We start from the raw sequence: 23,713 nt of genomic DNA, 5'->3' as shown, positions 1-23,713 counted from the left end.
CCTGTGAGTTGTGTGAGGCCATAGAGAGGGATGGGACAGTGACTGTGATGTGGGGAAATTTTTTTCTAGAGTTTGTTGTCAAGAATCCAGACCTTACCCGTGATTCACTGTGTGACTTTCTGCAGGTCATGCAGCCACTCTTGATCTCAGTTTTCACATCCAGAAAGTGGGTTTAGAGCACCGTGCCCTGAGTACCTTGAGTGCATGATTATGGGGCCAGTCTTGTGGATGCAGCACTGGGGCATGGGCAGCTGAGGAGAATGCCTCAGTGGGCAGGAGAAGGAGGCATGGACCAGGAGTTAGGTATATGGGGCTGCTCCTGTGGTGTGTGGGGCATGACAGTTCTCAGGTGTGAGGTATTCAGTCTGGGGAGAAGACACCAGCGTGTGAGCCTCAGTAGGTGGTAGTGAGTCTGAGGCAGCTGAGGCTGTGGCCAGAAGGAGTATAGATATCTACTCCTGCCCCTCTGTGATAGCAGGAGCAGTGCTGGCAAAGGATGAAAGGGAAGTGGTGGGTGTAATGCAGACAAGAGCCTATCAGAGACCATGGGGTCTGGTTTGTCCTGTGTGTAGGGAGGATAACTGCTACTAGTGACAACTAAGAAAACCAGAAGAGAGCAAGCAATAGATAAATGCCAATATTTGTACTGGGCATGTGGAAATGTGACACTTTTCACAACGATCTTTATTTTCTTTTGGTAATGGCTTCTTACTTAGGCAACAGATAGTTGGAATTCACAGAAAATCAAAAAGGAAATTTATCTCACTAAATGGTATAAAGAAGAAGATGTCTTGCCCACCCTGGCTGTAATAGTGTGGTGCTGTAGTGTAATAGTATAATTTCTGTGCTGGGCCATAGGTTGATATTAGTGACCAAGAATGCCTGGACTGAGCTGTTAACCAGGGGAAACTAGTAAAGGGATTATAATGGGGGTAGGAGTAAGGAGTGTGCGATCACCAAACCAGCATGACCACAGGAATGCCAACACAGTACAGGTATATCATAAAGTGGAGTTGTTTATATATTTATTATGAAATTGTTTATTGATGTCCTGTTGTAGGTTCTGGGGATAATAAGAAACATCTGAACGGCTTATTCTAGCCCTGTGAGCTGACCTCCGGAGCTAACTTGGTAGCCCCACCCTTCGGGTGGGGAAAAGCCCAAGAACTCTTAGGAGTGAAGCCTTTCCCGCTCTCTTGCTGCTCCTCCTAAATGTTTCCTCTGCAGCTGCATAGGCTGGCAGGCAGCCTGAGATGGAGCCCTACTCAGAAGACCCCCACCTCTGCTGGGTTGCCCGGCTCCTGGGACTCACCAGCCTCCTCCTCAGTGAGTAGCCTGGGCTCTTTGTGGTGGGGGGCAAGATTCAGGGACCCCTTCTCTCTCTGATGTCTTAAGTTGTGTTGAGGCTGGGAACCCTGAGTGGAGGCAGCCTTGGCTAGCATTAAGGGATTTTTTTACTAGGGAGGTGAAGTCACTACTGTTTCAATAACAGTGAAGCCAAGAGAGCCTGGAGCTCCATGTGGAGAGGAATAGAGAGAGGTACAGAAGCAGCTCTTGGGGACCAAGGGAGTGGGAACAAGGCCCTCCTGACCTGGCAGAGGGGATGTGCCAGCCTCTGTCACTGTCCCATGGAGAAGGGGCAGACCTAGAACCCTGGGTCTGAACTGGAGGAAGGAAATGGAGTCTAGTTTTCTTGGGCTGGTGCAGGATGTTGAATACAATAAAATTCTAATTTTGTAAAGTGAGGAGCGGCCTCCAAAATTTAAGTGTGTCTGTATAGCCACATGTAATTCCACTGCTGGGCATACACACTGAGGAAACCAGAATTGAAGGAGACACGTGTACCCCAATGTTCATTGCAGCGCTGTTTATAATAGCCAGGACATGGAAGCAACCTAGATGTCCATCAGCAGATGAATGGATAAGAAAGCTGTTGTACATATACACAATGCAGTATTACTCAGCCATTAAAAAGAACACATTTGAATCAGTTCTAATAAGGTGGATGAAACTGGAGCCTATTATACAGAGTGAAGTAAGCCAGAAAGAAAAACACCAATACAGTATACTAACGCATATATATGGAATTTAGAAAGATGGTAACAATAACCCTGTATGCGAGACAGCAAAAGAGATACAGATGTATAGAACAGTCTTTTGGACTCTGTGGGAGAGGGAGAGGGTGGAATCATTTGAGAGAATGGCATTGAAACATGTATAGTATCATATATGAAACGAATCGCCAGTCCAGGTCTGATGCAGGATACAGGCTGCTTGGGGCTGGTGCACTGGGATGACACAGAGGGATGGTACGGGGAGGGAGGAGGGTTCAGGATGGGGATCACGTGTACACCCGTGGCAGATTCATGTTGATGTATGGCAAAACCAATACAATATTGTAAAGTAATTAACCTCCAATTAAAATAAATAAATTTAAATTAAAAAGAAATAAAAGTTAACCAGAAAAAAAAAAAAAGAATGAAGAAATCATGGAAGGAATAGTAGACTGCTATGTGGGTTCCAGGATGGGGTGAACTTGGAGAAGAAAGAAAGGAGGGTGAAGCAGGGAAGATGGAATTAAACAAAAAGGGAACTTAAAGAAAGACTGTCCTGAGAAATCTGTATATCTCATTTATGACTTCCTCAGATGTCATATGTTTGTAATGAAGTTAAATAAAAACTGATGAGAAAATAATGAAGTGTAGTATCAATTCTGAAGAAAGTTTGGAAAGGTTTTATTGCTTTAATTTTTGGTTTTAGAGGCTTTCCAGGTGGCTTAGTGGGTAAAGAACCCACCTGCCAATGTAGGAGATGTAAGAGGTACAGGTTTGACCCCTGGGCTGGGAAGAATCTCTGGAGGAGGGCATGGTGACCAGTATTCTTGCCTGGGAAATCCCCATGGACAGAGGAACCTGGTAGGCTACAGTCCATGGGGTTGCAAAGAATCGGACACGACTGAGTGACTGACACACACACACATCCAAGTCATTATATGAACTTGTTGGAATTAAATAAAATTCAGTGGGTTAGAGAGCATTTGTAAAAGCTCATTCTAAGTTGAATTGTCTAAGTTCTAAATTCTAAGTTCATTCAGTCGTATCAAACTCTTTGTGACCCTATGGACTGTAGCCCTTCAGGCTTCTCTGTCCATGGGATTCTCCAGGCAGTAATATTGGAGTGGATTGCCATGCCCTCCTCCAGGGGATCTTCCTGACCCTGGGATTGAACCTATTAGATTGAACCTGACCCATAAGATTGAACTCTTATGTCTCCTGCATTGGCAGGCCAGTTCTTTACCACCAGTGCCACTTGGAAAGCATTTGTAATCAGGTGTCTTGAAATAACAGTGAGCTTTGCATGACATTACATCCCATTTAATTGGTACCTTTGTGACAACAGTAAAATGTAAGCTTTTTCTCTCTCTCAATTTTGTTTAACTGGAGAGATATGTTAGAGTTTTTTTTTTTTTTTTTCTCCTGTAGTTCCTGGGGCTCAAAGATTACATAAGAAGGACAGACAAATACACTCGATCTTAGCCAAAAGGCCGAGAAGTGATAGGACAGACAAATAGACATGCAGAGAGAGAGTGAGAGAGAACTAGAGAGAGAGACCTCTCTATCTTCTTCTTCTTCATATATAGGCACTAATCTCTTCATGAGAACCCAAAATCTGGATGGCATAAAAAAGCAGAAATGTATTATTTCAGTTCTGGAGCCCAAAATTCCAAAATCAAGGTGTCAACAGGAGTACATTCTCTCTAAAACCTGTAGGGTATATTACTCCATGTGGGCTGCCAAAACAAAATGCCACAGACTGGGTGGCTTATCAGCAGAAATTTGTTTTCCCTTAGTTCAGGAGGCTATATTCTAAACTCAGGTTTCATGCCAATTCTGTTGCTGGTGAAAGAGGGATAGGGCTCTGTATCATGGGGACCTGCTGGCCATGGTGTCTGTGTCCTGATTTGTTTAGAGGGACTGGTAACTCAGTCTTGCCCAACTCTTCTCAGCTGACCTTCTGTGAACTGTGTGGGGGAGTCAATTCTCACACCAGGGTGTGTGCTTTACAGTGGGGCCCCCAATTCCCAGGCCATGGACAAGAACTGGTCCCTGGCCTGTTAGGAAGGGACTAACAGGTCACACAGCAGAAGCTAAGTGGCAGGTGAGTGAGTGAAGCTTCATCTGTATTTACAGCCACTCCCTATCACTCGAATTGCTGCCCAAGCTCAGGAAAACAAGCTCGGGGCTTCCACTGATTCTGCATTATGGTGAGCTGTACAATTATTTCATATATATCACAATGCATTATTATAATAATAGAAATAAAATGCACAATAAATATAATGTGCTTGAATCATCCTGAAACCATCCTCTGCCCCCGTTTGTGGAAAAATTGTCCTTCCATGATACCAACCTTCACCGGTGCTGAAAGGTTGGAGACTGCTGCTCTACAGGGTAATATGTACTTTGCAACAGACCTAGTCTTGCTCTAGGGTCTCAGAGGGGAGGGAGGTGTAGAATGAATGGGCAGAAGAGGGGCTGTGAGGAGCCAGATAGGATGCATGGATGAGTGAATACCGTTTACTCTCATGAACCACTGTCCCCACTGATACAGATCATGAAGGCTTTTGACCTGGGACTAAAGGGTTGTTAAGCTCAGTGTGAGGATCATGGTTTTGCAAAAGAAGCTGAAAGGACTGTGGTGAAGGCCTGATCCTGAGGAAAGGCCTTATTAAATGAGCTGATGTTTAAGTGAATACAAAAATATCTGAAACACCTGTGCATATGAATGCTGGCATGAGCTATTCTCTGCTTCCAGTGAAACCAGGAATAGGTATTAGTACAGCAGGAGGGAGGCAGGTTTGAGATGAGAACTTGATGATTTGAAGAGAAAACTGGGTCCTTGGCAATTGGAGCCGCACCCAATTGAATCAGGTGAATCTTGACCTGAAGGAAGAAAGAGATTGTTTTTGCTTTCAGGATAAAGTTTTTCTGTGGCACTTTCCCTGGTCCTATACTGTCCTACCCTGGTCCCCTAAAGGACAGAGGGCATCAGGTCTCTGGAACTTAAGCTTCAAGTGGGAAGATGGGCTCTGGATCAGGTCATCCTGAAGGGAATGTACCCACTGGTCACAGCTCTGCAGGAAAGTGTCTGAGGAAGGCCCACTGTAACCTCTCAGGGACTGGCTGATTTGGTGGCAGGGACAGCAGGGCTCACTAACTGATCACTTGCTCCCTCTCATATTCTAGTCGCTGGCAGTTAGCCAGGGCCTTGTGACCAGTGCTGGCCAAAATCAAGAGCAGAGAGCTCCCTACTTCTGGACAGAAGCAGGGAAATCCCTGTGTAACTCTCCTTTCTTCCCTCCCTGCTGTGGGGCTGGGAGCCCTTGAGGATGCTGTGAGCTCCGTGTGTGCAGCTGCAAGGAGGTGGAGCCTCTTCCATGTGTGATAGGACCTCTCTCTCTCACTCTTTCATGGGAACTGTGGTGGGGGATATAAACACCCCTTGTTCTAAGACCATGAGGTATTATAACCATTTTTACACAGTATAGTGTATTTTATCCTGACTACTATACTGCCTGTAAAGAGCAGGAAGGAGACCAGCTTTCGTATTTGTATTAGGTGTCTATTGTGATTAGTTGTCTATTGTATAACCTGTCACCCCAAAACTTAGTGCCTTGAATACCACCCAGTCAGTTTCTGTGAGTGAGGGCCCAGGGGCATTTCAGCTTGGTCCTCTGGCCCAGGGTCTCCCCAAGTGAAATCAAGGTCTTGGCTGGGGCTGCATCAGCCCTAGGGTCATCTGAGAAGGATCTACTTCTAAGCTCTCTTGTGCAATTGCTGATGGGAGGCAGTTTCTGTGGCTGTTGGGTTGAAGGCCTCAATTCCTTCCTGGCTGTGGGCCAGAGGCTCTCTCAGTTCCTTGCCATGTGGGCCCCTCCTTAGGGCAGCTGACAACATGATAGCTGGGTTCCTCAGAGTGAGAAAGAAAGAAAGTGAAGGAGAGAAAGTGTGTGTGTTTAAGGAAGAGGGACCCTACAGTCTTGTATAACCTAGTATCATGGAGTGGCATCCAACTGTGTCTGTATTCTATTCCTTAGAAGCCAGTCACTAGGTGCAGCCCATATTCCAGGGGAAGAGGTGTCAAAAGAGTGTGAACAGGAGGAAGAGGGGTCTTTGGGAGACAATTTAGATCCCCTCCTACAATCTTACACTTAATATATACCTGAAAACGTGATTCAGACCCATGATCTCACATAATTCACACACATCATTATCAACCAAGTACGGAAAATGTGGATTAGCAAGCTTAAGTAACTTGTAGAAGGTTACGCACCACCAGAACCAGGACTTGATTCCAGAATTATTTTAAATTCATTGTCCTTGCATTCCAAGAATCAGGAGAGTATATTGGATGGATTTAATGAAAAAGGTGAATCATGTTGTTTTCTCCTTTATTCTTAACTGAGAAACTACTCACATTTCCTATCTCCATTGTCCTAGGCATCTGCAGCACAGTGGTCCAGAGTTCTGGAAAATATGCTTCTGAAGTTCAGAATTCTAGATTTGTTCCCATGCAGGGGATCCAAGGAGGTTCTGTGTTGTTTCATATAGTCAAGAAGCAAGAAGCTGACCCAGAGGAGGTCTCATGGGGCTTTGGCCCTGAGTTAAACTACAGAGTCCTGCTGCGAGTCCACCGTGGGGCAGACACCCCAACCTGGGTCAGCCTCCAGGACAAGTACCAGCAGAGGGTCCAAGTGCCCAATGTGACATCCTTGAAGATTGAGAACCTGACCCCAGAGGACAGTGGGCAGTACCGGGCTCGAGCCAGCTTCACTGGAGGAATGGAATTGAACCAGGTTTTCCTCCTCACTGTCTATGGTAAGTGACACCTCCTTACCCCACCCTATGGCTTCTCTCCTGCTTTTGTGCTAGGAGTTTCACATAAGCCCCATTTTTCATGATCCCTTCCAGACACCAGCCTTCATATCCTGTTTTCTCTTTCAGAATTAGGGTAGATAGGTTTGCCACAAATGGTGTACAGAGCTGATATTCATACCAGGGATAAAATCACTTCAGTGTTTTGGGAAAGGAGGATGAAAATTTGGGTAAATGTATTTCTCATTAGCTCAGTTCAGTTCAGTTGTCTTCAGTCGTTGAGTTGTGCCTGACTCTTGTGACCCCAAGGACTGCAGCATGCCAGGTTTTCTGTCCATCACCAACTCCAGGAGCTTGCTCAAACTCATGTCCATTGAGTTCATGATGCCATCAAACCATCTCTTCCTCTGTCATCCCCTTCTCCTCCTGCCTTCAATCTTTCCCAGCATCAGGGTCTTTTCCAGTGAGTAAGTTCTCCCCATCAGGTGGCCAAAGTATTGGAGCTTCAGCTTCAGCATTAGTCCTTCCAATGAATATTTCGGACTGATTTCCTTAAGGATTGACTGGTTGGACCTCCTTGTAGTTTGTGGGACTCTCAAGAGCCTTCTCCAACACCAAAATTCAAAAACATCAATTCTTCAGTGCTCAACTTTATTTATGGTCCAACTCTCTCATCCATACATGACTACTGGAAAAACCATAGCTTTGACTAGATGGACTTTGCTGGCAAAGTAATGTCTCTGCTTATTAATATTCTGTCTAGATTGGTCACAGCTTTTCTTCTAAGGAGCAAGCGTCTTTTAATTTCATGACTGTAGTCACCGTCTGCAATGATTGTGGAGCCCAAGAAAATAAAGTCTGTCACTGTTTCCATTGTTTCCCCATCTATTTGCATGAAATCATGGGAATGGATGCCATGATCTTCATTTTTTGAATGTTGAATTTTAAGCCAGCTTTTTGATTCTCCTCTTTCACTTTCAACAAGAGGCTCTTTAGTTCTTATTCGATTTCTGTCATAAGGGTGGTGTCATCTGCATATCTGAGGTTATTGATATTTCTCTTGGCAATCTTGAGTCCAGCTTGTGCTTCATCCAGCAGAGCATTTTGCATGATGTACTCTGCATATAAGTTAAATAAGTAGGGTGACAATATACAGTCTTGATGTGCTCCTTCCCAATTTGGAACCAGTCTGTTTTTCCATGTCTGGTTCTAACTGTGGCTTCTTGACCTGCATGCAGATTTCTCAGGAGGCAGGTAAGGTGGTCTGGTATTCCAATCTGTTGAAGAATTTTCCACAGTTTGTTGTTATCCACATAGTCAAAGGCTTCAGTGTAGTCAATGAAGCAGAAGATGATTTTTTTTTTGAATTCTCTAGCTTTTTCTATGATCAAACAGGTGTTGGCAATTTTCTCTGGTCCCTCTGCCTGTTGTAAATCCAGTTTGAACATCTAGAAGTTCTCAGCTCATGTACAGCTAAGCCTGGCTTGGAGAATTTTGAGCACTGCTTTGCTAGTATGTGAGATGAGTGCAATTGTGTGGTAGTTTGAATATTCTTTGGCATTGCCTTTTTTTTTTGGGATTGGAATGAAAACTGACCTTTTCCAATCCTGTGGCCACTGCTGAGTTTTCCAAATTTGCTGGCATATTGAGTGCAACATTTTCACAGGATCATGTTTTAGGACTTGAAATATCTCAGTTGGAATTCTGCCACCTCCACTATCTTTATTCATAGTGATGCTTCCTAAATCCCACTTGACTTTGCACTCCATGATGTCTGGCTCTAGGTGATTGATCACACCATTGTGGTGATCTGGGTCATTTAGATCTTTTTTGTATAGTTCTTCTGTGAAGAAGTTCTCCACTTCTTGCTAATAAGTTCTGCTTCTGTTAGGTCCATTCTGTTTCTGTCTTTTATTGTGCCCATCTTTGTATGAAATGTTCCCTTGGTATCTCTAATTTTCTCAAAGGGATCTCTAGTCTTTCCCATTGTATTGTTTTTTTCTATTTCTTTGCATTGATCATTTAGAAAAGCTTTCTTATCTCTCCTTGCTATTCTTTGGAACTCTGCATTCAGATATACCTTTGCTTTTCTCCTTTGCCATTTGCTTGTCTTCTTTTCTCAGCTCTTTGTAAGGCTTCCTCAGACAGCCATTTTGCCTTTTTGTATTTCTTTTGCTTGGGGATGGTTTTGAACACCACCTCCTGTACGATGTTACAATCCTCCATCCATAGTTCTTCATTAGTATTTGTTATAATAATTATTCTTCTTTATAGGACTCAGTTTATTTGATTTGTGTATTAACTCTATCTATTGCTTCTATCACAAATCACAAATTATTGGACATGAAACCACAGACTGGTTCCAAATGGGGAAAGGAGTACGTCAAAGCTGTATATTGTCACCCTGATCATTTAACTTATATGCAGGAGTACATCATGATAAATGCTGGGCTGGATGAAGCACAGCTGGAATCAATATTGCCAAGAGAAATATCAATAATCTCAGATATGCAGATGATGCCACCCTTATGGCAGAAAGCAAAAAAGAAATAAAGAGCCTCTTGATGTAAGTGAAAGAGGAGAGTGAAAAAGTTGGCTTAAAACTCAACATTCAGAAAACTAAGATCATGGCATCTGGTCCCATCACTTCATGGGAAATAGATGGGGAAACAGTGACAGGCTTTATTTTTTTGGGCTCCAAATCACTGCATATGGTGACTACAGCCATGAAATTAAAAGACACTCACTCCTTGGAAGAAAAGTTATGACCAACCTAGACAGCATTTTAAAAAGCAGAGACATTACTTTGCCAACAAAGGTCCATCTAGTCAAGGCTATGGTTTTTCCAGTAGTCATGTATGGATGTGAGAGTTGAACTATAAAGAAAGCTGAGCACTGAAGAATTGATGCTTTTGAACTGTGGTTGGGGAAGACTCTTCAGAGTCCCTTGGACTGCAAGGAGATCCAACCAGTCCATCCTAAAGGAAATCAATCCTGAAAATTCACTGGAAGGACTCATGCTGAAGCTGAAACTCCAAGGCTTTCGCCACCTGATGTAAAGAACTGACTCATTGAAAAGACCCTGATGTTGGGAAACATTGGAGGTGGGAGGAAAAGAGGCGACAGAGGATGAGATGGTTGGACGGCATCACCGATTCGATGGACATGAGTTTGAGTAAGCTCTGGGAGCTGGTGATGGACAGGGAAGCCTGGCATACTGCAGTCCATGGGGTTGCAGAGTCTGACGTGACTGAGTGACTGAACTGAACTAGTGGCTTAAGACACAAAAATATTATTTTATCTTTCTGGAGGTCGGAAGTCAGACAAAAGTCTCACTGGGCTAATCAAGTTGACTTAAAAAAATTAGTAACAATCTAGAAGTTGAGTGTTACGCTTTATTTGGTAGACATTTTCAGGACTTCCAGCCTGAGAGACAGCATCTGAAGTAACCCTGAGAGAACCGCTCTGAGGAGGCAGGTTATATAGAAGTTGCAACAAGGGGCAGGTAGTCTGAACATTAAAGGATTATTGGTAATTAAGCAAAACCAGATATCTCAAGGAATTTAGCACTTTTCCGTGTATGGGAAGATGCAAAAGTCTGGGCTTACTGAGTCATTCCTATCATATTCATCTCAGCTCTCTGGGTTTTTTTCCCTCCCTCCCCATCCCATCACCCCAGCTCCTCAGGGATCACCATGGGAAATGACTGAAGGCTGCAAGATAACAGGCATTGTTCTTCCTGGGCCCCTTCTGAGCTCAGCAAGTCATATTTGGGGGTTGGAATCACTGATGGCTGTGACTTCCTTGTTTATTGATGTGACAGGAAATGCTCCATTTCTTAGTGCTGTCAGAACTGTCTTCCTTCCTTTAGGTTCCAGAGGAACAAATGACTGCTGGCATTCTTTGGCTCATGGTCACACTTGTCCATCTTCAGAGCCAGCAATGGAGGGATGATTTCCTCTCACACTGATCCCTCTGACCTCCTCCTCTTCTTCCTTCTTCTACTTTTAAGGACCCTTGTATTGCCTTGGTTCCAACCAGGTATTCTGGAATAAATTCCTATTTGAAGGTCAGTTAATAAACATCCTTAATCCATCTGTTACCTTCATTCCTCTTTGTCAAATAGCCTAACATAAACAGAGGTTCTGGGGATTAGGGCATTACACATCTACCACAATTTGGAAATCCATAGGTAGGTAGTCCTCCCTGTCCTCTCTCTTTTTACCAGCCAGAGCTATAATTGCTCACTAAGACCCCTCAAATCTCTCTCCCAAATCCTCAATAGATATAGGAGAAAATTTACACTGCATCCTAAGAGCCTTATTTAGTCAACTCTTTGTTTCCCTAAAGTTTCTGTTGCATAGGGAAATATCTACTATGAGAATGACTTTGAACCCTTTAGGACCCCATGTGATATCTGTAACAAACTTGTTAATCAGCAACTTCTCTACCTGTGGGGATTTCAAGTTTAGTGGCATGTTCTAACCACACTTGGGTTGTAGTTCCTGGTCACTACCAGTGAATCTCTTAGAAATGTCTTTACTTTTGGCATTTAGCACAGGCCATATGTCAGTACTCCACAAGGGCTGTGCAGTCCCGGGAATCATCTGAATAGGAGAAGCAGGGCAATGGCCCTGGACCAGGTCAAGTCCTTCCTTCCCTGACTCCTTCCCTTGGAAAGAAGGAAACACCCCAATTTCTTACATACAATGAGTCCTGGAAGGTGAAGTCCATCATATAGTTTTTTTATGGAAGAATTTTAAGGCTTGCTAATCTACTGAGCTCACACAGGGCTTATCTCAATTGTTTCCTTTCTTATTGTCATTGCTGTATATTTGGGATTTGGGAAAATAGTGTTTCTTCTGGAAAATGCATTGATCATCCTGAGAGGGAGGTTGCCAGAGCTTCAGTGAGACAATGGATGAGAAAATGTGAACTGCTGTGTTCTCCACTCATGTGATGCTCTGTTCTTTTGTCTCACCTGCCCCAGAGCCTGTGATCCTTCCTGAGATCCTGGTCAAGTCATCATCAATCACACCAGGCTTGTGCAATGTCACCCTGGAGTGCAGGGACCCAGGGAAGAGAGAGGACCTGAAGGTGACCTGGGAGAGTGAGGGCCTTCCCAGGGAGCTGGAGTGGAGTGGGACACCAGGACCAGCCCCCAGCTCCTGGAGCCTGACTGTGAACCTGTCCCTGAGCCAGCCCAATGCCAGCCTCACCTGTGTGGTCAGCAACCATGCAGACAAGAAAACTGCCACTGTAGACTTTGCACAAGTCTGTTTCCCTGGTGAGTGCAACCTTCCAGAGGAGAGGGACACTCTTGGAGCTCAGGTGCACTGGGGTGAGAGCTCTGGGCTTTTGTCCCCACTGTGTTATTAGCACCATCTTCCACCGGGTCACCCCATACAGGAGCCCGGGAAGCACAATCAATTTGCTTCTGTTTTTGAATTTCTCTCACATCCATGCTCTCCTCTCCACCCCTTTCCCCTGTTGGTCCAGGCAGTAGCCTTCCAGTACCTCTCCCCACATCATTCATCATTCATTGTGTGTCATAGAGTGATCTTTAGGAAAAGTGAATTGGATTGTGTCATCTGAGGGACTTGACTCACAGTGTCTCCCTGTAGGAGTCAGGGCTCAATGTCTCTCCTCATGTATTTCACACTGGATTGTTTGCCTAGAGCCCCTTCTGACCCTCTAGAAATGCTATTTCCTTTACCACCAGCCCTCCCAAGTCAAGAGTCCTTCACTTCGTTACTTACTGCTATTGAAGGATGTCTCTCAGTTAAGGCCAGTGATCTTAACTGAGTGATCAATACAGTTACACAGGGCCCCATGCTGGTTATAGTTCTGCTCTTAATAATGTTTGAAGAAAAGGAACCTCAGTCTCATTTGGCAGAGGGCCTTGCAGGTACTGTAACCTTACAGCAGAGACATTATGTTTTTAAAGTTGTGATCAATGGCCACTCCACACTGAGTAGCAATGCTGTTTGTGGACTTGTCTCCTGTGCGGATTAGAACACCTTGAGGGCAGAGGCCATGTCTGGTCTTCTTTGAATTCATGTCCCAAGCAAAGATCCTGGCAATGTTTCCTCACACTCAGTGTTTCATTGAATTATGAATGACCTAGTGTGTAGTTCACCCTTCTAACCCGTCCTCCCCAAGGGAGACCTGACATGCTGGGGAGATCTGATATGTCAGCATCCCTTAAATACCCTATAACTCTTGGCTCAGCCTCATCATGGACTCTCAGATAAAATTAAACACTCAGCAAACCCTTAGGAAAGATATTCTTACCCTCTCTTATCCTCCTTGCCCAATTCTTTCCTGCCCTGTCCTTCTCTTGCCTGCCACAGTGGGGTGATGGCAATCCCCATGGCTGATGATCTGACACAGACATGCCATGAATATTATGTTCCTCCTTCCTGAAATGCTGTGCCTACCCTGAATATCTGGGAAACTTCTCCTTCAAGACTCAATTTATGCATCACCTCCTCTGGAAGGCCCTCCCTGAAGATACGTGTACAAGATGTAAACCTCCATTGAACTGCAGTGTCTCTGACTGGGAGATTTTGGTATTTTCTCAGTTCAGTTATGAATGAACCTGCTGCACTCTTCAACTTCCAGACCAGGACTTCAGACTTCTCCCTGTGTTCTCTATCTCACTATGGCAATGGTTATTTTAAATTCTGTCTTCCCTTAACCATTCTCCATTTTCTCTGTGTGAGGGAAACAGGTTCACAAGAGCAGACCATTGCTGGTCTTCTTGAAGGCATCCTATGTGGCGTTGTGGCTGTGCTATTCTTCCTGGGAGCTGGACTGTACTTTTGGAAGACATATAAGAAGGAAAGGAACACAGAGACTGGAAGAGGCAGGTTGCACTTCTCTTTCATCCTCAGATAACTCCTCTCTTCCACTGAAACCCTTTCTTCTTCATTTTGCTGCTCAGAGATTGCCCTTGCCAAGGGGCTGGTGTGTGTGATCATGGCATTGGGGTCATAACCATGGAGCTGGGCACAGGTTTTCGAGACTGAGATTCAAGCTCCACTCTGTGTATGTGTGTGACTCAGGAGCAGCATCGCAGGAGGACCACAGGAACCAAGATGATGGCGATTGGGCAGAGCAGAGCCAGGAAGAGTATCAACAAGGCATGTACCAGGTGAGAGGCGGAAGCTGAGTTCATCCTAGGCTATACTGGGTCCCTCTGCAGCTGCACTTGTGCTTATCAAACCTAGTCATTGCTGTTTCTGGTCCTACTGTTCTTTCTGAACAACCAACAGCATTAACTAGGAAAATGTATATCTGAGGCCCGTGTGGTACTGGGTACTTAGGGGGAACCATAAACAGTGCATGTCAGCAGCATTGTTCGCATGTGGGTTTCTTTGCGGTCCATTTTTTAGTCACTAAGTCACATCCAACTCTTTGCAACCCCATGGACTGCAGCACTTCAGGCTTCCCTAACCTTCCCTATCTCATGAAGCTTGTTCAAACTCATGTTCATTCAGTTGGTGATGCCATACAACTATCTCATCCTCTTTCACTCCCTTCTCCTCCTGCCCTCAATCTTTTCTAGCATCAGGGTCTTTTCCAATGAGTTGGCTGTTCACATAGGGTGATCAAAGTATTGGAGTTTCAGCTTCAGCATCAATCCTTCCTATGAATATTCAGGACTGGTTTCCCTTAGGATTGACTAGTTGGATCTCCTTGCAGCCCAAGGGACTCTCAAGAGACTTCTCCAGCACCAAAGTTCTAAAGCATCAATCCTTTGGTGAGCACTCAGCCTTCTTTATGGTCAACTCCCACATTTGTACATGACTACTGGAAAAACCATAGCTTTGACTATACATACCTTTTCAGCAAAGTAATTCTGCTTTTTAATATGCTGTCTAGGTTGGTCATAGCTTTTCTTTCAAGAAGCAAACATCTTTTAATTTCATGGCTGCAGTCATAGCCCGTGCTGATTTTGGAGCCCAAGAATATAAAACCTGCCACTGTTTCCACTTTCCCCTCATCTCTTTGCATTGAAATGATGGGACCAATGCCATGATCACTGTTTTTTTGAACGCTGAGTTTTAAGCCAGCTTTTTTCATGCTCCTCTTTCACCTTCATCAAGAGGCACTTTAGTCCTTCTTCCCTTTCTGCCATAAGGGTGTTGTCATCTTCATATCTGAGATTGTTGATATTTCTCTCAGCAATCTTGATTCCAGCTTATGATTCATCCAACCTGTTTTTTTTTGTGTGTGTGTGTGTGTGTGAGATGTACTCTGCATATAAATTAAATAAGCAGGGTCACAGTGTACAGCCTCGATGTACTCCTTTCCCAATTTTGAACCAGTCCATTGTTCCAAGTCTAGTTTGAACTGTTGCTTCTTGACCAGCATATAGGTTTCTCGGGAGACATGTAAGGTGGTCTGGTATACTCGACTCTTTAAGAATTTTTCCACAGTTTTTTGTGATCCACACAGTAAAAGGCTTTAGTGTAATTAATGAAGCAGAAGTAAATATTTTTCTGGAACTCCATTGCCTTTTCTATGATCCAATGCATGTTGGCAACTTGATCTCTTATTCCTCTGTCTTTTCTAAATCAAGCTTAAGTGAAGTCGCTCAGTCATGTCCTACTCTTTGAGACCCCATGGACTGTAGCCTACCATGCCCCTCCATCTGTGGGATTCTCCAGGCAAGAATACTGCAGTGGGTTGCCATTTCCTTCTCCAGGAGATCTTCCCAACCCAGGGATCGAACCCAGGTCTCCCGCATTGCAGGCAGACGCTTTACCATCTGAGCCACCAGGGAAGCTCAAATCCAGCTTGTACATCTGAAATTTCTTGGTTCATGTACTGCTGGAGCCTAGCTTGAAGGATTTTGAGCATTACTTTTTTAGCATGTGAAATGAGTGCAATTATATGGTAATTTGAACATTCTTTAGCATTGCCTTTCTTTGGGATTGAAATGAAAACTGATTTTTCCAGTCCTGTGGACTCTGCTGAGTTTTCCAAATTTGGTCTAGTTTATACTTTATCTGCTCTGAGAATCCATTGTCTTTCACTCCTAGAGTATCAGTGCACAACGTATGGAACAAGAGTTGCCTCTCAACACTGTCTACTTTGCACAACATCTGGAACAAGAGTTGCCTCTCAACACTGTCTACTCTGCGATCCAGAACATACCTGTGAGGGTATGAAGATAATATAATTGGAGGAAACAGAGGAATCTTGGGACACCTCCACTCTGATGCTGACATCCTTCAGATACCTGCTTGAATTCTGGTTCAGCTCTGGCTGCTCCTTGTCTTTTACTCTGACCTTTGTGATCTCAGCTCAACAAGAGATGGAGCTGGAATTTCAGAGCCTATAATGGACCAAGTTTTATCCTGGGCACTCTACAAATATTATCTCTTCTAATTTTCACGAGGAACCTCTAGGGTAGGTATCATGTTCTGTATTTTATAGGACAGTAAATATTATTCCCAAGCTGTTGGTGGCAGATGAAAACCTTAAATTCAACGCTGAGTGAATCCAGATTTCACATATTACCCTTTCTGTACATGGGCACTGAATCCTGAAATATTGGATGGGAATATCCTTCCTTTGTTCCTCTCCCAAAGACCTAGCCTCTGATGCTGGTGCTGAAATATGGACTGAGTTCATTGGTAAATCATCTGGTGGCTAAAGAGGTATTACCGCTTAAGTGGACAATGGGGACTTGGTGCATGGGAGGCCTGGAAAGAGGGATCTTGACTTCAGTTTAGAGGAAACATTCTGAGAGGAATGCTTCTCATTCTTGGGTCTTGTAAGAGTTCTTCCTCTCTTTACAAGATGTATTGTGGATTTCAGCAGCACAGTCTTCAAACCAGCTCCACTTACATTGTTATTCAAAAGTTCACTCAATAGATTTTACATAAGTTTTTCATTTAAACATTCAATGATTCTGTGAGGCAAAAATTTCCACTGCACAGGTGGAAAACTAAAACTTGCAGATTTTAAACACCACATTTAAGCATATCAAGTAAAGTGATATGCTTGATTTGGGTTTACAGAGGATCACAATTTCACTAATTTTGACTCTTTTTATCCTCCATTATTCCAGACACCCAACCAATCATTATCTTCCATTGGGTTATCCTTCAAGATGATTTTTGTAGTCCACCCTCCTCTCGTTCTTTTATTCTTATTTTCTACCTATAGAAATATTCTACCTGAAGTTTCACCATTTTCACCTTTCCACCAGCAATATAGGAGGATTCCTGCACATAACTCTTATAATTTTTTTGATTATAACCTTCCTAGTATGTGTGTGATGTAGTATCTCACTGTCATTTTGAATTGCATTTAACTAATAATTAATGAAATTAGAATATGATTGCTTCTTGGCAGGGAAACTATGAAAACCTAGACTGTGTTAAAAAGCAAAGATGTCATGATGGTGACACAGGTCCATATAATCAAGGCTATGGTATTTCAAGTAGTCATACAGTTGTGAGAGCTGGGCAATAGAGAAGGCTGAGTGCCAAAGAAATGATGCTTTCAAACTGTGGTGGTGTAGAAGACTCTTGAGAATCCCATGGAAAGCAAGGAGAGCAAACCAGTCAATCTTAATGGAAACCTGGAATACTCATTGGAATGCTTGATGCTGAAACTGAAGCTCCAATAGTTTGGCTACCTGATGTGAACATCTGACTCATTGGAAAAGACCCTGATTTTGGGAACTGAAGGCAGAAGGAGAAGAGGGCAACAGAGGATGAGATGGTTGGATGGCATCACTGCTTCAATGGACATGAACTTGGGCAAACCTGGGAGTTGGTGAGGGACAAGGAAGCCTGGTGTGCTGCAGTCCATGGTGCTGCAAACAGTTGGACACGTCTTGATGACTGAATAAAAACAGTGATGATGAAAAAGGTTGAATGTTTTTTCATGTGTATTAACTATTTGTATACCTTATTTGAATTAATCCATCTCTCCCTCTAAGTCTCTCTCCTCATGCTTTGTTTCCACCATACCAATAGAACTGCTTTTGTTCAAGTCACTAGGAAACCTCATGTCATTAAATCTAATAGACAGTCTGTTTCATCTCCCTTGAAGCTCAGCAGCAGTGGCGCTGTCCTTGCTTGAATCCCTGCATCACTTTGTATTCAACAATCACAATTCTTTCTCTCACACTCAGTGGTAGCTTCCTTGTTGCTTTGACTAGTTTCTTTCTTATCTCTTCAATCTCACAATTCTGAAATATCCCAGGGATCAGACACAGACCATCCACATCACCTTTCTTCACTATCTACACTCATTACTTTCTGGTGTTATGCTTCTGCTGCCGCTAAATCGCTTCAGTCGTGTCCGACTCTGTGCAACCCCATAGACGGCAGCCCACCAGGCTCCCCCGTCCCTGGGATTCTCCAGGCAAGAACACTGGAGTGGGTTGCCATTTCCTTCTCCAATGCATGAAAGTGAAAAGGGAAAGTGAAGTTGCTTAGTCGTGTCCGACTCTTTGTGACCCCATGGACTGCAGCCTACCAGGCTCCTCCATCCATGGGATTTTCCAGGCAAGAGTACTGGAGTGGGGTGCCATTGCCTTCTCCGTTCTGGTGTTATGGCCATGCACTAATCCCCAAACCTGTGTCTATGTAAGTTTATGAGGGAAAAATGTCTTACAGATGTAATCAAATTTAAGGTCCTTGAGATTGGGAGATTACTCTGGATTATCTAGGTGGTCCTATTTTAATCATGGAAGTTCACAAAAGTGGAAGAATAAGAGGTAGAAAAGTGGATCTGAGAGATATGAGGTGAGAATTTGACATACTACTGCTGTCTTTGAAGATGGAGTAAGAGGACCATAAGTCCAGCACATGTGGGGGTCTGTCGAAGCTAGGAAAGCTTACAACTAGGTGAACGTGAAGACTTCAGTCTTACAACTGCCAAGAATGGAATTCAGGTCATAACAAGAACCAGCAGAAAATGGATTCTCCTACTGAGACTCTAGAAAGGATCATAGCTTATGAATACCTCAATTCAATTTCAGTGAGATTCACACCAGATTTCTGATTTTCAGAGCTGTGAGATAATAATTTTGTGTTGAGCAACTATATTTGTAGTGATTTCTATGGAAGCAATAGAAAACCAATATAGATATCATCTGATGATTTTAAATACTTGACTGCTCCAAAAATTCTGGTCTGGATTTCTCCAAAGGAGTCCACATTGTAAATATCCAACTGTTTACTTGAAATCTCCACTTTGATGTATAATAGATATCTCAAACTTTACATGTCTATGTTTAAGCTTCCTAACCATGTTCTTATACAGTTTTCCAATCCCAATAAATGCTACCTTCATACTCCCATGTTTTTTATCACATAATTTTACTGTTATCCTTGATTTTGTTCATTTTCTCACAACCCACATTCTATCAGCAAATACTGTTATATTTTCTATCAATATTTCTAATCTATCATCTATTTATCAATCATCTATTTGTATTCATAATATGACTACCTCTTACCACATATCTGATCCAAGATGGCCACCAATTTTCACCTGGAGTAGTTTACTAGCCTCACAGTCTCTCTGTTTCTGTAGCACTGTAGGTCTATTTTCAAACAGCATTCAGAGTAGTCTTTCTAATAATAAGTTACATCGTATAGGCAGGATGGGATTAACAGCAGATATTGGGTTATCTTGGTATTATAAATAGATATTCACATATGTTTATCTGGGCCACAAGGAATATAAAAATTGATGTGAAGGTGTTGATAGTGGTTGTCTTCTGGGGTCTGTCTCTTCTGTATCATATCTTCCAAAAAGACTTAACAGAAAGAAAAGATCATTTATTTAAATTTTTGAGCATGAGATTGACATGACCTAATGTCATGACTAAGAGCTCATCTTAGTAAAGCCATATACATACCAAGCGGAAGTTTATTATCTTGTAAACTAGTTGTTATGGACTGAATTATGTCCCCTCAAAATCTGCATGTTGAAGCCCTAAATCTTAATGTGACTGGAATTTGAGATATAGCCTTTATGGAGGTAATTAACATTCACTGAAGTCAACAGGGAGGAGACTAATTTGATAGAACTTATGAGAAGAGAAAGAGCTCTCTCTCTGCCCTGACAGAGAAAAGGCTATATAAGGTCACAGTGAGAAGCTGTTGTCTGCAAGCCTAGGAGGGAGGTATTACCAGAAACCAGCCTTTACTGCACCTTGATCTTGGACCTTGAACCTTCAAAAATACGAGAAAATAAATTTATGGTATGTAAGTCATGCAGTCTGTGATATTCTACTAAAGCAGCCAGAGAACACTAATATATGTTTTCATTGAAATCCCCCATAAACATACTTATATCTGTCTAGACACTAAAGGCAGCAATAGAAAACAAGTAGATGATACATTTTATTCTATAGATGAACATTTTGTTCTAATTGTTGTTCTAATTGATGCCAACATAAAATCCTTGTTAACTGCTCACAACTCTGACTATTCTTCAGGTCACCTACAGAGTTTTCAAAAATACAATTGCCTGAAACCCTTACCCAAACTACAAATCATTTGTATTTAAAAAAATCTAAATAGATCATTCTGAAGCATAGTGGGTGTCAAGAACTGAAAACCTTTGGTCTAGATGGTGTTTTCAGAAAGTTCAAATGGGAAGACAAAGAAAGATTGAGAGTTTGCTTTCCAAGATGATGCTTAATGTGTGCTCAGCACAAAGTGCAGCAAATATCAGTTGAGTGGAGGAAGGAGTGAATGATGAGGCTCCTCAACTTGGCATTATTTGCATGTGTTCACCAAGGTTAAGAATCTGACCCTTAGGCTCAGGCTGAGTCCAGAAACTCCATCTCATCATTTGCCAAGAAAACGGATTAACTTGGAGATGAAAAATCTTGATAACAAATGTCATCAGACGCTGATACATAAAATCACGTTCCTTATTTATAAAATAACAGTAAAAATGATACTTGTCAACTGGGTTGGATACTTCTCTTAGGGCATCCTCTTCTCAGAAAAGGCCACATGGGAAACCAAGGTACCACAGAGCTGCCTGGGGAGCCCTGAGTGAGGACAGGTGAGCAGATGCTGTTGGTGTGGATCCCAATGGCCTTCTTATGTTAGCTCTCCATCTCCATGGAAGGACTTAACTGCCCAGGACATGAGATTCTCCTGCCTGCCCAACTGCGTACTTCATTTGTCTTTGTCCCTGATCTCTGCTTATGCTACTTTTTCTTGTTTATCATCTCTTTGATTAATATACTATTTCTTTCATAATGTGCATATGTGAGATTAACTCTTGCTCTGGTCTGAAAGGGAATCTCAGTATCTGTCATTTGAGAGAATCTCAAATACTCTCATCTGGGTATTTGGTATTTTACTTAACTTTTAAGCAAGAACAACATGAAAAACAAACAAAAAGCCCTAAAAACTCTAACTAGCTCTATTTAGTTATTTCTAAGGTCTTAGTAGAGAGTATGGAAGGAGAGAGAGGACACCTTCTTAGTATACCACATAGCACCAGGTGAACAACCAATCTGATTTTATGCAGAGACCTCACAAATATGTGGTGATCTGGTTAATGAACTCTGCAACTCTCAAGGTTGGAATCTTCACCTATTTTATCCCTTAGCCTTTCAGTAAATTCTTCTCATATTTAAAACCACAAAATAGAACACAACAGCAACAAAACTCTAAGAGAATGTAATGAATAATTAACATCTATTAAATGAAAAAGTTTCATGATGGGCAATTTCTTGAGAAGTATAAATCATTAAAATTTACTTATGTGTGTACATCAACCTCAGAAAACCAACACAGAAATTATTGTAAAACTTATATATATTGTATTGGTAAAATAAATTTGTATTTAAAAAACAACAAAAAACCTACAAACTTATAAATACATATTTCTCCTTTAAAAGCATAAAGGTCAAATTCTATCAACAGTGAATTCCTTCAAATCTTTAAAGAGGGGTTAGCTTTTATACCAACAGACCTTAAAACTTGACAGATGATAGAAATCATTCATTTATGATTCTGAAAACTTGACAAAGCACAAAATAAGTAAGCCCTGACCCATTTCTCAAGATTGTTTGGGCACCTCTTACTTTCCTTCTTCTGATGAAAACCTCTTCTTGTGCACTAAACTTTCAGTTCCCCAAGGAGACCGAGGAGCAGAAAGCCTTCCACCTTCTATAGAAATGGGAATAAGAATAGAGTTCTGGTCTCTAATGGGTAGAAACAAGAGGAGGGTGAGACAGGCTTCTGGATGATGGATACTGGACTGGCTATTCTCCCTTCAGTGGGCTGGCTTAATGCCAGGAACTCTGCTTCACGTGACGGTTATGGGGAAAATGGGTCTTCAGGATCTGAATTATCCTGTTATTTTGGTAAAGAGAGTTTCTTAGAGTCTAAGGATGTCTCGTTGAAAGCCGGGCTTCCTCAGTGGCTCAGATGGTAAAGAATCTTCCTGCAATGTGGGAGACCTGAATTTGATCCCTGGTTTGGGAAGATCCCCTGGAGAAGGAAATGGCAACCCACTACAGTATTCTTGCCTGGAGAGTTCCATGGACAGAGGAGCCTGACAGGCTACAAACCATGGGTTGCAAAGAGTCAGACACAATTGAGTGAGTAACACTTCAATGGAAATAATCTCACCACGAGGTTCTATCCCATCCTGTGCCTTATAACTACCCATCAGCTGACTGAGCCTATGACTGTGTTCTATCAGTGATGGGAGCTTACTATGTCCCAAAGCATCTATTTCATTTTTGCATGACTCTGATTATAGAATCATTTTCTCTAATATTTAAGGTAAAACCTGCCTCCCTCTATCTTCCTCCTCTGACAATAATTTTGGTCTTGAGGTTTCTCATACAAATATGATTCCTTGTCAACTCAATGGCCCTTCAAGTGGGTTTTTGAGCAGACATAAACAGTGCACAGGACAGCTGTTTCTTGTTTTTTAAAATCTCTACTTACCCATGGTTTTCTGGGGCACACAGCAATCTTTACTGTCTTTGGGATCCCACTTGGTGTTGTGCCACAGCCTGGGGAGATTGGATTTCACATTTCCTGGGGACAGTGAGCATCACCTCTCCCATAATCTCCTGGGAAAGGAGTGTTCTCTGAAGTGGATGACATCACTTGCCTGGACATTTCTTGATCCTAACAGATTTCTAGGATTGAACAACAGCAACAACAAAAACATGACGGTAAGCTCATGTCATTTTACATTTGTCTAAACCCATAGAATATATAATACCAAGAATGAAAAGCAGAGTCAGATATGGACTTTCAGTGATAATGAATGTAGGTTTGTCAACTCTAACAAGCATACAACTCAGATTAGGGATTTTGGTAGTGGGAGAGGCTATGGACGTGTGGGGCAGGAGGTATATGGGAACAGTTTGTACCTTCTGTTGGGAATTCCTGTGACCTTAAAAACCTAAAAATGCTCAAAAATAAAGTTTACCAAATAAATATATACAAAGTATATATAAATAAGAACTATTAGAAAACATGTATGTATATATACATAAGAAAATATATGTATATATTTTTCAGAAAACTAGCAAAAATGTGACTACAACCACTATTTCACAAGGTGGTTCTGAGGATTTAGATAATTTATTTCAACTGTCTCATACAGTATCTAAAACAGAACAGAGTGGGCACTTCAAAAATGTTTTTTGAATAAATGATGATAGTTATTTGCTGTCATTAACAGCAACAGTAGCAATCATAAAACAAAGTAAGAACATCAGACAAGGCTTCATTTGTGCTGAGTTTTAAAAAAAAATTAATTTTGTTGCTGTAGTACTCTGAGCCTTTAAGCCTATTGGTAATAGGGAATAA

At 42.4% G+C, this 23,713-nt stretch overlaps 1 protein-coding gene across 1 annotated transcript; it reads left to right on the top strand.

Moving 5' to 3' along the window:
* The first annotated feature begins 1,265 nt into the window (after positions 1–1,265).
* Positions 1,266–20,123, top strand: LOC133239156 (uncharacterized). Its single transcript, XM_061402766.1, has 6 exons — positions 1,266–1,326; positions 4,191–4,264; positions 6,501–6,878; positions 11,866–12,162; positions 13,609–14,031; positions 15,926–20,123. The coding sequence occupies exons 3-5, from the start codon at positions 6,572–6,574 to the stop codon at positions 13,773–13,775; spliced, it is 771 nt and encodes a 256-aa protein (XP_061258750.1). The 5' UTR covers positions 1,266–1,326; positions 4,191–4,264; positions 6,501–6,571; the 3' UTR covers positions 13,776–14,031; positions 15,926–20,123.
* Positions 20,124–23,713: the final 3,590 nt, after the last annotated feature.

The sequence above is a fragment of the Bos javanicus genome, chromosome 3 (genome assembly GCF_032452875.1).
Source record: "Bos javanicus breed banteng chromosome 3, ARS-OSU_banteng_1.0, whole genome shotgun sequence".
Taxonomy (NCBI): domain Eukaryota; kingdom Metazoa; phylum Chordata; class Mammalia; order Artiodactyla; family Bovidae; genus Bos; species Bos javanicus.
This window is presented reverse-complemented; position numbering and strand designations above follow the sequence as displayed.

Bases quoted from the DNA above. Each gene is read 5' to 3' on its own strand.
- LOC133239156 (XM_061402766.1), top strand. From the start codon at position 6,572: ATGCAGGGGATCCAAGGAGGTTCTGTGTTGTTTCATATAGTCAAGAAG. The intron at 6,879-11,865 runs GTAAGTGACACC...CACCTGCCCCAG, and splicing joins TTTCCTCCTCACTGTCTATG to AGCCTGTGATCCTTCCTGAG. The intron at 12,163-13,608 runs GTGAGTGCAACC...TGAGGGAAACAG, and splicing joins TGCACAAGTCTGTTTCCCTG to GTTCACAAGAGCAGACCATT.